The sequence below is a fragment of the Motacilla alba genome, chromosome 5, assembly GCF_015832195.1.
Source record: "Motacilla alba alba isolate MOTALB_02 chromosome 5, Motacilla_alba_V1.0_pri, whole genome shotgun sequence".
Taxonomy (NCBI): domain Eukaryota; kingdom Metazoa; phylum Chordata; class Aves; order Passeriformes; family Motacillidae; genus Motacilla; species Motacilla alba.
Genome location: NC_052020.1, coordinates 25,068,732 through 25,084,940, shown reverse-complemented (window position 1 = coordinate 25,084,940; position 16,209 = coordinate 25,068,732). Strand labels below are relative to the sequence as shown.

Genomic DNA, 16,209 nt, shown 5'->3' with positions numbered 1-16,209 from the left:
GTACGTTTGGTCACTCATGTGCCCCTTGAGCTGGGATAGGCCTCACTGAAACCTTTGGTTTCTCGCAACAGAAATCTCTTGTGTCATTGGCTCAAGTTGTTCATGGGTGACGTCCACTGACAGTTTTGGAAAACCAGACTGGGTGTTATCTTCCATTGGTGTCCTGGCATCCCAGGAGAGGCAGCAGATGCTTCTGGAAAACAGTTCCTCCCATGGAGATGTTGAAGGTAGGCAGAGCTACAGTTCCCCTCGAATGGGCACCTGCTTTCGCCCAGCCCTGGCTGCAGCAGCAGTCAGCCGGCTGAGGCCTCAGGCCTATGTCACTAAAAGTGCCACCATGTGCTGGTTCTGGTGCAGGGCTCCCGAAGGCACTGTCAGTGCCCAAGAGTCAATAAGAAATGACCGTGTAATGCATGTGTGCTGCCTCAGTTGTGTATGGATTTACCCTCTAAAGAGCCAGCCCCTTTATATACTCATTTTCTGTCTCCCCAGTTTGGGATAAGCTGCTTTTATTTACAGTGACTGCTTTTTTCTTTGGAAATTCAATGCTATGCAAGCCAGAGCTGGCTTCACTTGTCTGCTGTCTGACCAGCGAAGTCTTTGGCTTTTGTCTTTGGCTTTTGTTCTGTTGGACATGTCTTCATGCTTTTTTTGGTTTCTTCTCTTCTCATTTCTTCTATAATTTCTTTACTTAAACCTTTAATTTTTACTTTATTATCTCTTTTTTGTTTGTTTTTTCTTTTTTGTTTATAGTTCTTCCTTTATTCTCATTACTACTTTCTTCAAACTCCTTCTCCATTTTCCTTTTATTATCTCTCATCCATCCATGCTGTGTGTCTCTTGTTTTGTTGTGGTTTTTTTTTTCTCTTCACAGGGGACATTTTCCTCCTGAACACCAGCAGACTCCCAGATAGATGTGAGTTCAGCCTGCAAAGCCCCATCCTGCCTGGGAGCTTGGATTCTTGCTTGCTGGAGCTGGCTGTAGGTTCACAGGACGCTCTTCCTCTTCTCCAGAGATTCACAGTTGAAATCAAATATGCAGAGACAAACAAAAATTCAGTAACTTCTCTGAGAGCTGGCCATGAGGAGCATGCTGGGTAAGACAATCAATTTTCAACAGCTGAGCCTTTGAATTGCAGGGTAGAGTGGAGTTCCTCCAGGCTGCTGTTTATCAGTGTCTTTTGCCTTCTTGAGATCATTGCTGCTATTACAGCAGAAAATAAAGGTGTGACTTTCAGGACTGAAACACACAGCCTCCTGACAGGATGCCTGTAATAGACACAGGTTTTGTGTGTCCCCTTTGCAAAGAACACACTAGCTTAGATCTTACTCTTCTTCCCTCACATTTAGAAGGGTGAAGAATGATTGATTTTTTCACTGATTCTTGGACTGCAGCTGTAAAATGCTTTCAGTCCAAAAACTGCCTTGGTAACATGACTGATATCTCTATGAATTCAGTGGGTCCTTTCAATGCTACAAGGGTCCCAATTCTCATTTTGAGGTGGCATTAATTTTACCTCTTTAATAATTTCCTCCCTCTAGTAGGTTCAGGTGTATCCACTTCTGCACCAATTGTAGAGTTCAGGGAGGGAAAAACTGAGGTAAGAAGAGCTGAAAGAAAACAAAAGAAGGTGTAACAACCCCAGATCTGGGTCCTATATTCCCTTTGATCCTGACAACATTTTACTTCTTCATTCCTGTGTATAGCAGAATGCAGTGAGAAAGAGAAATGGGTAAAGGGAACAAATCACAACAGGAAAAGAAAGAGAAAAGTCCATGTGTCATCTAATTTTTCCATTTTCCATGTGCTTGTTTTTCCTCTGCTGCAGTCCAACTTGTAAGAACCTGGGTCAGACACATAACAGAGTTTTTTATTTCCATCACCTGACTGACTCCCAGGGAGAACTTAAGCAATAGATCCCAGTTCTTGTTTTCTTTGAATTCTTTGGCACTCCCCAGGCTGCCATGGAGATCTGTAGCGAAGACTCCCCATCAGCCAAAGATAGCAGAGTTTGACACAAAAAACTTTTTTTTTTTTTTTTTTTCAAATCTCTCTCCCTCCTTCTCTCTCATTTTCAGCTGTTGCTCAGTTCCTTCCTGGCTATTCCTTCCCCATCTTCTTGCCAAATTCACTGGGAATCTGTTGCATTTTCTGGGATTAATTTCTAATATATATATATATTTTTTTTTTTAACCTACTCAAAGCTGCCCTTGCTGCTTTTTCAATATTTGACAGACCTCTGCAGCTGCAGCTCCATTCCACAATGTAAACTCATAAAATACCCTTTTGCTACACCTTACTGGTCAGGCCAGGCTTTGCTGGTAATCACTGCAGCATCTCTGGAACAGATCATAGATGTTGTTTAGCAGCTTATTTGAGCACTGCAAAAGAATTTTATGTGAAGTCAAAATTATCATCTCTCCAAAAGTGATGGCATTTAGATTTATTAGAATGAAGCTAGCTTTATTGGAGGTTGGCACGGACACTGGTATTACTTTTTCTTACTGAATGAAATGGAGCACTGCTAAGCTCAGAGAATTTACTCTTAAGATTTCAAACAGGGGAGGAGACCAAGTCCTGTTTGAAACTAAGATAGAAAGGAGGATAGAAAAGAGATAAAACAAAGTTAGGAACTATCAAATACCCTTTTCCCCCTCCCTCATTACAGGGGAACTTTAAAATCTTGCTACAATTAAAAAAAACTGACCATGCAGGCAGAACAGAATTTATTTCTTAAATGTTTTTACTATTTTGCTTATCCCACCTTTTCATCTTTACCACACAGACCCAGAATCAGCCACAGTTGAAAATTTTTGAGTCCTGTGTGGTTTTGAGTGTTTTCACATGCTTGTGTTTTTTGTGGACCACAATTATTTCAGTGTTCTTAGCCAAAACTGTTTCAGTAAGAAGCTAGTTTCTTTCAACTCTAAGTACTCACTCTTCATTGAAAATAAAAAACATCATTTGGGGCAGGGATAATATTTTCAGTTTCTGTAGTCAATAAGCTTAGCTGATTTTGTTCTGTTTTCACTCTGGAATGGGCACGGTAGTCTCGGTAGATCAGAAAAGAAAAAGTTCATGGCCATGTGCATACATGGGTTTTCAGTTAACCAACCTCACAAAACTGCTTATTGCTTAGTTTTTTGTGTTGTCCCCCTTTTTTTGGAGGGGTGGTGATGATAAAATGCTCCACCATCTTCTGAGACACATGAAAAAACTTGCCGGTTTTGACACTTCTACTAATGTGGTTGTTTTTATCCACAAAAGTTATTTAACTTCTCCTACTGTACAGATGACAAGGGAGTAGCCTGGTAAGTGTTCTCAGATAATTCTAAATGCGTACTGACAACAATGAGCAGAGCCCCTTCGATTAAAAATGTATCTAGAAAGGGAGAGGCTGTCCAGCTGCTATACACGACTATGAATATGGAACACTAAGCTGGGAGTATGATTCAGTTAGTGCCTCTTGTGCCTCTCTTGAACTTGCACCCAAAAATATACTGTGTCAAAGAATAACCCTCTAAGAGTTTGGTGAAGGCTGGAGTGGTAGGCATGTGTTTTGCACTCTCTATTTCCTTTTAAGTCCAGTGGTTAGCACCGGATGTATGTGGGGACTTGCAGGTAATAGCTTCCTGTGTGTATAGAAGTAAAGTAAAACTTCTAATTTTTTGTTCACTGATTGAGTCTAGAAGCATCTAGCATACACAGCTTTGTGCAAAAACCCATGCAGTGGGACCCCCTTATTTAGAAAATATTTCAGCTTTCATGTTCTGCTTTATTGCATTTTTCAGTCCTAATAAAGAAATGGTTATTCTTTACATAAAATATTTCCTAAAATTAATCATCAGTTACCTTTGTTGGGTATAAAAAAATCACATCATAGAAAGGATTGGTAAGAGGAGGGTGGAAAACATCTGTTCAGTAGAGAAGATTGAGAGGCTAATGGAAACCCAAAATGAACCCTACATAAGAAGATTTGGAATTATAAGTTTTCAGGGTGAATCTTGAATTTTCTTGCCTTAAGCATTAGATAGCTTGCAACACCAAACTTTCTATCCATGCAAATTTCTCCAAATTATGTCAGACCCTAATAGTCCTTCCATGCATACAAATGAATTTTAACATTTCTTTTTAGAAGAAGAGTAATATTCCCTTGATACTTAAGATCTGGTTTGACATAAAATCAATAGTAAATTTATTGCCAAGCTTGGTTTATCTGGAAGCCTGCTGCAATGATCCATCTTCTGCTGGATCAACACTGGGCTTCGTTCCTGATTCCATTAAGAAAATTACATTGACTCTGACAAGCTTCTGTTTCAATGGTGGGACCAAGCAAAGGAGGTGTAATTATTTACAGCATTAGAAATTTTGCTGCAGTTGGACGTAGCGGGAGAGACTTTCTCTGAAGAGGAATACCTTGATGATGAAGAGACTTTATACACAAAAGCGCTTTATGTAATGCAAAGCCACTTGTCATTTTTTCAGCCTTTGGATGCTAGACATCTAGCCATGTTATAAATGGAGAAAATTTCAGTAGCAGAGATGTTTCAGTGCAGAACTGGGATTTAGTAGGAACTCAGTGCTCTGGCTCAGAAGAGCTGCCAATTCACAGAATTAGTGGCTCGAGATGGTGGCCTTGTTTTTCCACCAGATACCACAGGTCTCCCAGCAGGGATGGCAGAATAGATAATCTGTCTTCCTATGTCATGGCATTTCAGAGCTTGGTTTATTGACTTAGATGACTAGTAGTTTTATTTTGACGTACCAATCTATAAACAGCAAGTTCTAAAGTGTCTGGCTCATAAAGCATATAGGATTAAGGTGCAGGAGATGAACTAGTCATTGTTTTCAGCTGTGGAGGTCTTCAGTTGCTCCTGCTAAATGTACCACTGGCTGTGAATCAGAGGCTGTGTGCCACAGGTTCTGCACTCAGTGTTGTGTTAACACTGGCAATATTGTGATGCCTCAGCTGGAGTGTGGGTTGTAACTTGGTAGAGGTACTAGAACTATGCCTAATAGCTAAATTCAAAAGATTTAAAGATTGTCCTTACCCTTATTGACTCATTGCACCAATTTGATTATGGCTCATTCATTCTTGTGGTCAACAGGATGCAACGGAGTGATGAACAAAGCTTTGTCGTGTAGCAGAAGTGATTCAGTTCTGGGTCAGGGCTGGATGGTCTTGGATGTTGTCCCACAGTGTGGCAGGGGGGATATATTTATGATATTTATGAGCTATATTTATAGGTGCTGGACGTTCCTGAAGCTGCACTGTAATACTAATTGAAAGTAAAGCAGTTGTTCTTCCATGTTGGGAAGTAGAGATTGTGCTGTTGCAATTCAGGGTTGTACCTTTCTGAAGATGAATTAAATTATAATGAGCTATTTAATATATAATGATGGAACAGGAAATAGAGGAAATAGAGTCATCTTTGTAAGAAGAGCTCAGTTTCATATGAGTTAAGGATATCTGTGGGTATTTATGTGTGTGTACAATTGTGAAAGTGAGAGATGAGTGGATGCTATAGAAGGGATAGTAAAAAATCATCCAGACAAAGTTATATAATTATGGAGGGAAGAATGCAAGAGAGTGTGATAAAAAATTAAAGTTGCTTTGGATTTCTTGCAAGTTGCAAATACGGTTCTGTGATTTTTATATTGAGTCCAGAAGAGATGTGTTTGTAATCTGGGTGTTGCCTTCTAAGGTTTTTCTGGTGCAGAACAAGGGCTACATGACCTCTTCATGGCAGCTGAAGGCATTTCCTAAATGAAAAGGTGATACTGGAGCAGAGCTGAGTCAACAGGTCTTAACACTGTGGCCTAGCCTTCTTATTACTCCACTGGCAACTACTTAGGTCACTTGTCCAGAGTAGCCCCAGTAACATCAGCAGTGTTAGAATGTGGGCAAAATTATCTCTGTCTGATACTATTTTAAGAAAAAAGCTTAGAGCAAGGATTCCTGTCTCACTAGCCTTGCTCCAATCCATTTTCAAAATAGTAACACATATCCTATGCTAACATAAGATATAGGAACAAATTTGGAAACAAAAAGAAAGTAAAAATGTTTTAAAGAATTCTGCTGTAATTTTTAAATGATACCTGGATACCCTGACTTCCATCAGACTTGAGTGAGGTACTTCATAAATTCCCTTTTAGTATCTCTCTCTAGCTTTTGATGTCTGAAAACCATCTTTAAAATTAGGGTGCAGGGGACCATTTGTCTTTCTCCAAACTGCCCCAAGTGCTGCACAAAAGACCTTTGCAGTCTAGATTTGCAGGTCATATAATTTGCTCTATAGTGAAATGCAAATGGCACAAGTAATCTGCACTTCCTGGAACAGCACTTCTCTTCTATCCCTTGCTAAGTTGGAAAATCAGACAGACAACACACAGATAAAGGTTTTCATTCTTGACACAACCAAGAAACATCCAGTGTCAGACATTTACTTCCAGAACACACAATGTCAGTGTTGGCTTGAGGAGATCCAGAGCCTTGTGCAGCTGCTTGGTTGATCTGTACTTTAAAGAGCAAACAGAACACAACCATGTATGTGGAAAGCACATATTGGGGTAGCATGTCCAAAATTGGTGATTATTTAAGATCCATTTAAGAATCATTGGGAATGGTTTGATCTCTTCATCATTAGCAATAGGCTCTGCAGCAAAGATAACCTTAGATGAGCTTGCTACGCTGAACATCACTTGTTATATACTAACACCCATTTGTTATCTTGCTATTTGCATTCATTGATCCATTTCCCACATGGACACTATTACTTCTCTTTGGTACAGTGCAGAATCTTTATTAGAGACTCCATGGAATTCAATGCACTGTGTATATGTCTGATAACATTCTGTCGTCCTCTAGGATGAAATGGAAACACCTGGTGGCCCAGATTGGACGAATAGAAAGACCTTTCAAAATCACCCTGGTGTATTCAAACTGTGGAGCACAGGAGGTTGGAGTACTGGCAGTGGGCTCCTTGCAACTCAGGAACTGCTTTCATGGTATGCTGCAACACAGACAGGTTTGGAATAATCAAATGCATCCTCACCAAAAGGGGGGGTAGGATAGGATTTAGAAGAACTCAGAATTATGGAACTAATTCTAGTGATCCTCTCTGCTTTTGAGCTTTGCTTTGTTTGATCTTTATATGGGAAAAAAACCAAAACCAACTGGACTTATGCTGAATCCAACAACAAGGATGAAAAAAGTCTTTAGATTATTTTAGCATTTAGTATTTTTCTCTCTTAAATAATCAAGAAAAACAGTCTACCCTGTGTAACCAAAGCCTTTTCCATACTTGGGCTTTATCTAACAAATCTATGAAGAAAAGAAACAGTTATCTGCCCCCAATGGGGTCTGTTTGCTACTGCGAGGCTGAGAATTTCTATCTAAAATGAAAATAACTGGAATGTAATTATTTTCTTTAAATTACTGAGTGCTCAGCTAAGACCTCAGTTTTACCTGGAGCTTACAGTTTTGTTCTGAATGTCATGCAAATGATCCTCAGTGGCAGTGCAGAACCTTGCTAATGTCATTTAGGCTTCTTGGAAGTGCAGGAGTCTGTCAGCACAGGCAGTCTTCAGGTTGGGGACATAATCATCTTCAGTTCCTGAATTTCATTAATTAATATAATGTTATTGTTCCCATTTTGCAGACTCTGTAGAAATAGCCTGGAATGTAATGTAAAAAGAAAACACTATTGTGAGCATGGTTTTGATCATATTAGAGATTTAATTCTAGTCATTATTCTTTTAATTTAACATGCTATATTTTTAATTTAATTTTTTTGACAGTACTAGAGTTTTGAGGGGATGCACACAGCCTGAAGCACTGTGCTCTCAGTCTCTAAATAACCTGGTCCATGTATTTGGCACAAAAGAATGACATGAAAAAATATTATTTCAGAGTGTGTACCTGGATTGCTGCAGAGATGCTATTTTCTCTTTCTCCTGCAATTAGTTCCCCAACTTTTGCATTTTTTTTCAGAGTAGTAGTGATCCCAATGGAACTTCTGTGCAGAGCTCTGCTGAAGGGCAGCAGGCCCATAACAGGCCTGGGCACATATGCATTCACAGGACAGGCTGGGTGCATTGACAGTCATGCTTTAGGGAAATACCAGACTTAAAAATCATGTTCAGCCTGGCTGATGTGTACCTGTGAAATCAGTCAAATGCTCTCAGACTAGAACTGACTAGACTAGTTAGGGTGCATGAATTAAATTTGTGTACAGCAAGCCGGCTTGCTGGGGAAGCAGCTACCTCATGGGCGAGATGCTACAGCTGAAAGCTGGCACAAAAATGAGTCAACAGCCCAAGTGCTGGTTAAACTTGAACCTCAACAGGGCACAGCAATGTGTCTATCAGGGCTGGAGATAAATGAGTGTCCCTGCCTCCAGCAGCAGGGCGCCATGCAGCATGTCACATCTGCCTGTGACAGTCATGTGTGCAGAACTGAGGAGCACATCACAGTAGGAAACTGCAAGGCCCTTCATTATAAAAACCCCAAAACGATCTAAAGATAGAACAAACACAGCAAAAGCAGTATATCAGAAAGAAAAGGGCAAGAAATTTGGTCCAGAAATCTCATGCTGGATAGAAACCTACATGAAAATAGCAGAGATTTATCGTACAAAGGACAAGGTTCTATCTGTGAAAACTAATACACAAGAAGGGTCATACACATTCTGTCAACTCATCTCTGGATTTAATTATCTTTTTTTCCCCATTAGATAAAGAAAATCAAGACCTTTTTGTATATGAAAAAGGCTCAACCTTCCCCTGCTTTCATGGAGGCTGTGTCAGCCACCTACAGATCTGTGAGTTCATCAGTGATTGCCCTACCAAAGAGGAAGGAGTGAGATGTGGTGAGTATGTGGCATGACATTTCATGGCAACTTTCATTCCATTAGAAGAAAAAATTTAGAATACAAAATAAATTAAATTGATTTAATCTTTAGATTAATTCAGTATTTCACCTTCTGAATTAATTTGTCGCATTTACATTAATTGGACACCAAAATTGTCTTTGAAAATTCACCCTATATAGAATAAAATGGTTTGGTTTTTTTTTTTTTAATTGGTTTTGTTTCTTAAGTCTTGTAGTGAGGAGCTCAATGACCTTCCCTTCACAGTTATTGCTACTTCAGAGAAAGGCAAAACCTTATTTACATGTCTGCAGCTGGGTGAGAATTTCCTTCTGGACACAAGATCTAAACCTTCCCTTCAGGGAAAGATGTTAATCATCTTTCCACTCTTAGTTACCTACGGTGTCATAAATCTGTCCTTCCAAGATGCCAGTTCAGGAGTTCTTGCACATCAGGACAGAAAAATCCCCTAACAGTATATGTGGTGCTGAGAAGCAATTTTAGCTTAGTTCCAAGTACAGTGGTGATTCAATATAATCTGTTGATTTGCCTTCTTTTAAGTGGACACAAAACTTAGTGATGCCTGCAATTTCGTATTTAGTGAGACCTTAACAAATATGTGGCAGTGATTTGCCATTTCTGAGATATGGGGGCTGCAGTTTTTCCCAGTATTTAGAGTAGGACATCACAAAAAAAGTCTGAAATATTTCCAGAAATAAAGTGTTGGTTTCTAATGGTGATTCTGGAAATAAAAAAACGAGACCTATTTTTACAGTGTAGCATAGGCTGGATAACTTGGACAACCACAATAGATTTTCACTTTTGTTTTCGTTTGTGTTCTTCCATAATCAAGTTGCTCCTATTTTCCTACTTTTTCTTGTTCTGGATTGTAGACAGTCTCCCAGAAGGTTCACATTGCTCTTTTGAAGAAGGTCTGTGTGGCTGGACACTGAATGAAACTGCAGCATCTCCTTGGTCTATCCGGGGTTTTTCTGAAATGATTCAAGAGGACTCATTTGTAGGGTCTACTTTGCAAGCCACTGGTGGTAGGTTCTTCATTGTTCTCTCTCCCACTCTCTGTGCACACATGTACACAATAGCCTTGAACTTAGGTTTATTTAAATCGGTTAAAAAATTTTGGCACCATTGCCAAATGAACTTCAGCATCAGTATTATATATAACAGCTTCAAATGTAGCTAAAATTAACATTTGAACATGACTCAAAACTTTATATTAAACAAGTTCTGCAAAAAAGTTAACACAAAACTCTTAGAGACAAGGATTCTTAAAAAAATTATATAATGCATGCTTCTTCCCTCCTCCTTCCTCTTGTGAGCTGTGCAGTTGCAGAGTTCTTCAGCAGCAATATGATAACTGCTGCATCACAAGGTAAAAATTGCCCAACAGAACTGCAGACCTGTTAACTTGCTAAATAAGAAGGGGGGAGGCCAGACCCTCACCTGGTCAGGCTGAAAGTTAGATGTGTTAGCACGCATGAGTCTTGCCTCACTCACCCTGCCAAAATGAAAGGTTTCCATACAAGCGTCCTGTTTGTCTCCTGAGAGCTTGTGTAAACCCTACCTGGAAACAAAGACTGCAAATAAACTCTACCAGCCCAGTGTTTTACTCAGCAAGAGTCATTGAAGCTAATGGTGCAGGAATTAGGAGTGTAGATTGGTGTGCACCTCTGTATGGGAAGATCTTGAGTGGTATCTGAGGTTTATCCACTCACATTGCAATAAGGGGTTGGGGATGTTGACTTTTGTGCTGCTGAAATCTACCAGAGTGTTTACTACAACCTCACCAACAGACTTGCTCTCAAGCCTTGCTTACACCTGCATATGCTTACATACCTGCAGTAACATTAATGATGTTAAATTGTTTCAAGTAATTACACAAAAAACCAAGAGATCATTTTGTCTTTTTCACTTTTGTGTTTGCAGGACACTTCCTCTACCTGCGAGCAGACAGCACTCAGACAAGTGGTATGGCTAAGGCTTGCAGTAGCAGCTTGCCAGCCAGTCTTGCCAGTGAAGACTACCAGGTGTGTCACTCTGTCTTAGCACCTTTGTGGAGTAAATCATCAGGCTGTAGGTACTATCTGCACAATTAGCCTGTTCTCACGTCCCTCTGCACACTCTACACAACACTGGAAAGCAGAAGAGCTGGCTGTACTGCCTAGCTAGCCACTTGTTCAGAACTGGAAAGGAGATGTGAGGTGCATCCCCAGTAAGTGAAAGCAGAAGCCCCAAATCAGTTACTCCTTGTGGAAAACTGCCCAGCCTAACTGTACCCTTAGGAAGAGTTGCTGAGAGGTCACTCTGAGAGGTGCCAACAGCTAAATTGTATGGGGCAGCCAGTGAAAATAGGGAGCTGTTTGGCTGGGTCATTCAGTCTTTTAGTATATCTGCTGCTGAGATTTTTCTTCATAAATTCTCCAGTACTTGTGCAGGAGTTAATAAACTTGATAGCTTCACTGAGAACATGAGAGTGAAGTTAGAATGCATTCGATTTTCCAGAAATAGATGAATATAATAAACTTCTGATCACATTCTTCAGGAATTTCATAAGGTTGATGCAACCTGGCCTTGATAAAATCACCCAACTTGCCTTGCAGCTCTGATTTGCTGGAATTAAAAATATTAAACAATATTACAGTCATAACACTTAGGAAAATTAAGCTGCAAGTTTGAGCTGGAGTCCACTCTTGCTAGGGGAAAAAGAGAAAGCTTTGATGCCTCCTAATTAGAGCTGGGAAAATAAATACAGTGCAGGTGTCAGAAATGTAACTTTGGCATTTTTATTTATGTATAAATCCAGGTAAAATATGCTGGGGACAACATAAACAACAAAATAAAGTGTGATTGGAGATAGGTTTACAAAACCAGGAGAGGAGAAGCAGTAGCTGTTGGTTATTGTGTAGAGGCCACAGGAGATCTGGATCCATTCTCTCCTCCACTGGCAGGGATTTGAGGCCACATGGCAGGATCCAGGAACTTCTGTGGTTGTTCTTTGCAGAACACATGTGTGCTCCCTTTGCTGTTGGTACTCGAGCTCTCTGTAACATTAAGGACAGCTGAGTATTCACAGCAGTAGTAGAAATGACAATTTTCTCTTGCTCAGTGGCAAACTGGAAGTGGTTGCTCCAAAGAAAGAGGAACAAGTCCTGCTTCAAAACATTCTTTGGCCTGCTGATTTTGTTGCTCACTTGTCTTAGGGGTGCAATTCAGGTGGTGCCTATGAGTTGGAGCAGGTAGATGGGCTGAGGTTTCCTGCCTCTAGAGACGGTCCTTGTTTCAAAGGTATTCGGGGCAGGACAGCTCTCCCCTCATAGAAGGCAATAACAAGGAAACCAGTCCTCTCACCCAGATGGTGTCAGAGGCTGTGGATATTGTCATCAGTGAAGAACAGCTGCCCAATAGGACTGTCAGTTTGGGTCTTCCCTCAGAGAATACTGTGCTAGTAATTCTGTGCTGTATTTGATGGTGCTGCGTCAAATACAGTCAATGAATGGGAGCTTAGTGATTTCTGACATTAAAGAGTTTAACCCAGACTCAGAGGTTTGGTGTCTCAGATTCTCAGGGAGGGGAAAAGTGACTACCTTTCCCTTTTGTCACAGATTACCATTCTTCTCTTCTTCCTCTGTTACAGATTCAATTTTCAGTGCATGTTTTTGGAAGCTACAATGGTACAGTCTCCTTTTCTCTCAGGGAAGAGATAAAGGGAGCTCCAATCACCTTGCCAATGTGGGAAAGGGCAGGGAGCTGGAGCGACCACTGGTTTCTCATCACCTTACCAATGCCAGTGCTTCAGAACCGGTAAGAGCTCCACTGTCAGCAGCCAGGGTTATCCCTATAGATTTATTAATTGTTACTGTCTTTATTGTGAAGTGTCACTTTCATTCCTGGCTTCTTTCAGGGCTGTTTTTAAGTGACTGCTTGCTCAGGAAGTGTTCTGCCATAAGTGCACGTCTTTGTGCACATGCACAGCTTAGCTCAACACAAGCCTGCACCGTGTGACTGCACTTCTGTGCGGCCTCAAACAGTACTTAGGTTTTGGGAACAGCAAGCATCTGTACTAAAAACCTTTTAGCAATCCGAGCAAGCCAGTGTACTCACAGGGGCAAAGTGCTCCCAGCAGGGAAACAGCTGCATTAGAATAGCTGCACTTCATACTCCCAGACTAAAAAAACACTCATGTGAGTCAAAGGGATGGTAATCCCACAGTTCAGCCAATAGAGCTGTCCAGTTTAGGATCTATGTCAGTATAGCCTGGGCAGCTGGAAATCCTTCATTGCCACATTACTGATGCAATGATTTCAGAAAATGAACTTTACACTAAAGTGCCCAAATGAGCTTTACACTAAAGTTTTCATGGGTTTAGATGTAGAAATCCAGTGCAACATTGGTTTCCAGATGAAGTGAAATATTGAAGATATAAAGAATTTCAATGCAATCAAATTTTATTCAGGCATTTCTCCTCCCTCACCTAGTGTCAGTCAATCTGAAGCCATGTAGCTGGTGTTGGAAGCTGGTTATTCTGCACAATGTAAGCTTTTTTCCCCCCACTTTCTCCAATCTGTTTTTGTGGGGTTTTTTTTGCATATTCCTGAGGAAGGCCTGTTTCACATGAAACTTAAGAAAAAAATCCCTCCAAGTCTGTACAGGGAATATTATAAATGTTGCTCTACCCTCTTTTTAGTTTAATTTCCTGATTGCCTTTGGTCTCAGTATTATCAGGTGTTTACCACACACACCTTTGCCATGAACGACTCCTTTAGGGATTGGTTTGCCTGCTAGCACTGCATTTAAAATTCTTGTCTGCCACAATCTGAAGCCCTGTGGATTTGTTTAGCTATGCATACGTAAAGTATGACCAGTGAATCAGTGCAGAATAGCTCTATTCTCTGAACACACTACTGTGGACTTGTCTGCAGCAGAGACCAAGGGGCTCTTCAGAGATATTTAGGACCTTCCGCCTCCTCTGGTATACAGTCCCTTATGCTTGTTCCCTGAAGCCTCCAATTTCTGTATTGGTCCTTAATTCTGAAGCAAAATGGATCTTACATGGCAGAAGGGAATGGACAGCAAGACACTTTTTGAACACTAGCCAGAATGGCATGAAAAACAAATTGATATTCAGATGTTCAAATACTGTAATGTTTGAAAAAGTTGAGCACATAGGCAAAATGAAAGATGTAGTTAGGTTTTGCATGCATTAATTATTACAGTCTGTTTCAAATAGTTCTGTCTTTTTTTACTTCATGTAACCTTTCTGTATGACATTTTCAAATTTAAAACCTACTGGCATAACAGTGATGATCACTGTGAGTAAGGATGGAACTGTTCAGTCCAGAAGGCAAATCTGTACCAGCTGTGATAGCCAGCTGACTGACAGAAGTAATAAGTTGCCATTTGCTACACTGTTCTATAACAGACACAGAACAAGCACACACTTTGTTGAAGGTGCTAAAGCTGTTTCCCCAAGGGAAGAAACTCTGGTCTTTGTGCTCCCAGGACACGGGCTCCATCCCAGTCCTCTTGTCTCATTGTTTCCATTTGTTTTCTTGCTCTACTCCTTCTGTCCTGTTTTTTCTACTACTGAGGGCACTTGTTGCCTTCCTTCCTTGTTTCCATATACTTGGTCTCTCTTTCTTTTGCTTCAGCCTCCCATTTGGGAAACCATTTTATCTATCTCATGCCTCTGGTTGTAATTTCCTTTCTGAACTCCTCCGTGCTTCTTGTTTCCATCTCTCTTCTAGCAGCTGCTGTCTCTGTGTGTTGTTTATATTATGAACTCTGAATCCCTTCCCTGCACTTCCCTTCTCCTCCTAGCTATCTCTTGTGTGCTTTCATTTCAATGCTCCCAGACCTACAGTAAAGGTTTATTCCCAGTACTCCTGTTTGACTGGCTATTTAATTCTCTCTGTAGATCTTGGGCCCAAATCCCCTGCACACCAGGTCCAAGCCCCTCTGTTGCAAAATTCCCAGTGAGCTCCCAGCCTCTCCCAGGATAACACCTTGTTAACTCTGAATTCAGTTCAGGCAGGTTTTTTTTTTCTCCTGTTTGGCCAGAATCAGCTACAGAAAGAAAGGCTGGGGAAGAAAATGTTTATCCATTAATTTGGAAGGGTAGCTCTCACCTCATGCAGCTGAAGCAGGACCTGACATGGTTCATAACAGCACTACATGGAAAGTACCATTTTGCCTGAGACTTTCAAATATCCAGGGAAGAGGAAACTGCAGGATTAAAAAAAAATACCAGGCATGGAAATGTGAGGGATTTTAAAATTTCAAAGATATTTTCCTAAAATTTTAATTAATTCTCATTCATGTGAAAAAAAACCACCTCATGTCTGCCATGTGACTCTTCCTCCCAAATTTCTGATGCGGTGGTTTTTAGGGTAGTTAGGATTTGGTGAAGGGGAGATCTTGATTCTATTTCAGAAGGCTGGTTTATTATATTATGATACATATTACATTAAAAAAGATTACACTATAACTATATTACAAAGAATAGAGAGAAAGAATTATCAAAAGGTGAGACAGGAATAGAAAGGAATGAATAATAAAGTTCTGTGACTCTTAGAGAGTCTGAGAGTTGATGCTCTCTTGATTGGTCAGCAAGTAGAAACGTCTCACATTGACCAATCAAGAAAGCACCTGCTGCATTCCACAGCAGCAGATAACAAATTGTTTACACTTGAAGCTGAGGCCCTCTCAGCTTCTCAGGAGAAGAAAATCCTAGCAAAGGGATTTTCATAAAATATCAAAACTACAGATTTCAGATCCCACTTCCAATACCTAGTAGCACAGAGTGCTTAAAAAGTTACCAGCATTTTTGAGCATGGTCAGAATCAGGAATCCATTCATTGCCTCATCTTCAGCACTCACGAAATGTTTTGACTGCTAGAAAAGCCATAACAGATCACCCAAAATAGAAAAGTTCAGCCTAAATCACTTTAATGTTAGTGAAATTGAAGACAATTGTATACAGAGGTGTGTGATAAACATTGCTGGACAATTTTACTACAGGTTGGTACAAAACTTCATGAATGACTATTCTTTGTATTTATGGGTGTTGTCAGCTTTCCTTGGTAATGCAAGCTCTAGCAATGCTGTCCTTAGGTTAATTTTTAGGGCAGATTTTGAACTGGCATGTTGTTTTTCTGTATCCCAAATCTTTGGGAAACTCCTGCTCTTCTCTTGCTCTAGGAAAGTGCTGTACTTTCCCCTGGCTCCTTAAGGGGATGGTAGGCAGTAGTAAAGTGAGTAGGAAGGGGACAGTCCACACAGGGAGAAGAGTAGGTGTGAATTGAAACATAACAAGTTACAGAT

General features: G+C 40.4%; 1 protein-coding gene across 3 annotated transcripts in view; it reads left to right on the top strand.

Moving 5' to 3' along the window:
- LTK (leukocyte receptor tyrosine kinase) overlaps positions 1-16,209 on the top strand; it is a 92,981-nt gene that overhangs the window by 42,539 nt on the left and 34,233 nt on the right. Inside the window, exons 3-9 of one of the 3 annotated variants that reach the window (XM_038137449.1) lie at positions 72-227; positions 875-1,097; positions 6,870-7,009; positions 8,737-8,871; positions 9,765-9,917; positions 10,816-10,916; positions 12,524-12,690. In XM_038137449.1, coding sequence (XP_037993377.1) covers positions 72-227; positions 875-1,097; positions 6,870-7,009; positions 8,737-8,871; positions 9,765-9,917; positions 10,816-10,916; positions 12,524-12,690 — 1,075 coding nt within the window. Of the gene's footprint in view, positions 1-71; positions 228-874; positions 1,098-6,869; positions 7,030-8,736; positions 8,872-9,764; positions 9,918-10,815; positions 10,917-12,523; positions 12,691-16,209 lie in introns of those variants that run through there. The other 2 variants (XM_038137450.1, XM_038137451.1) reach the window with 2 other exon arrangements.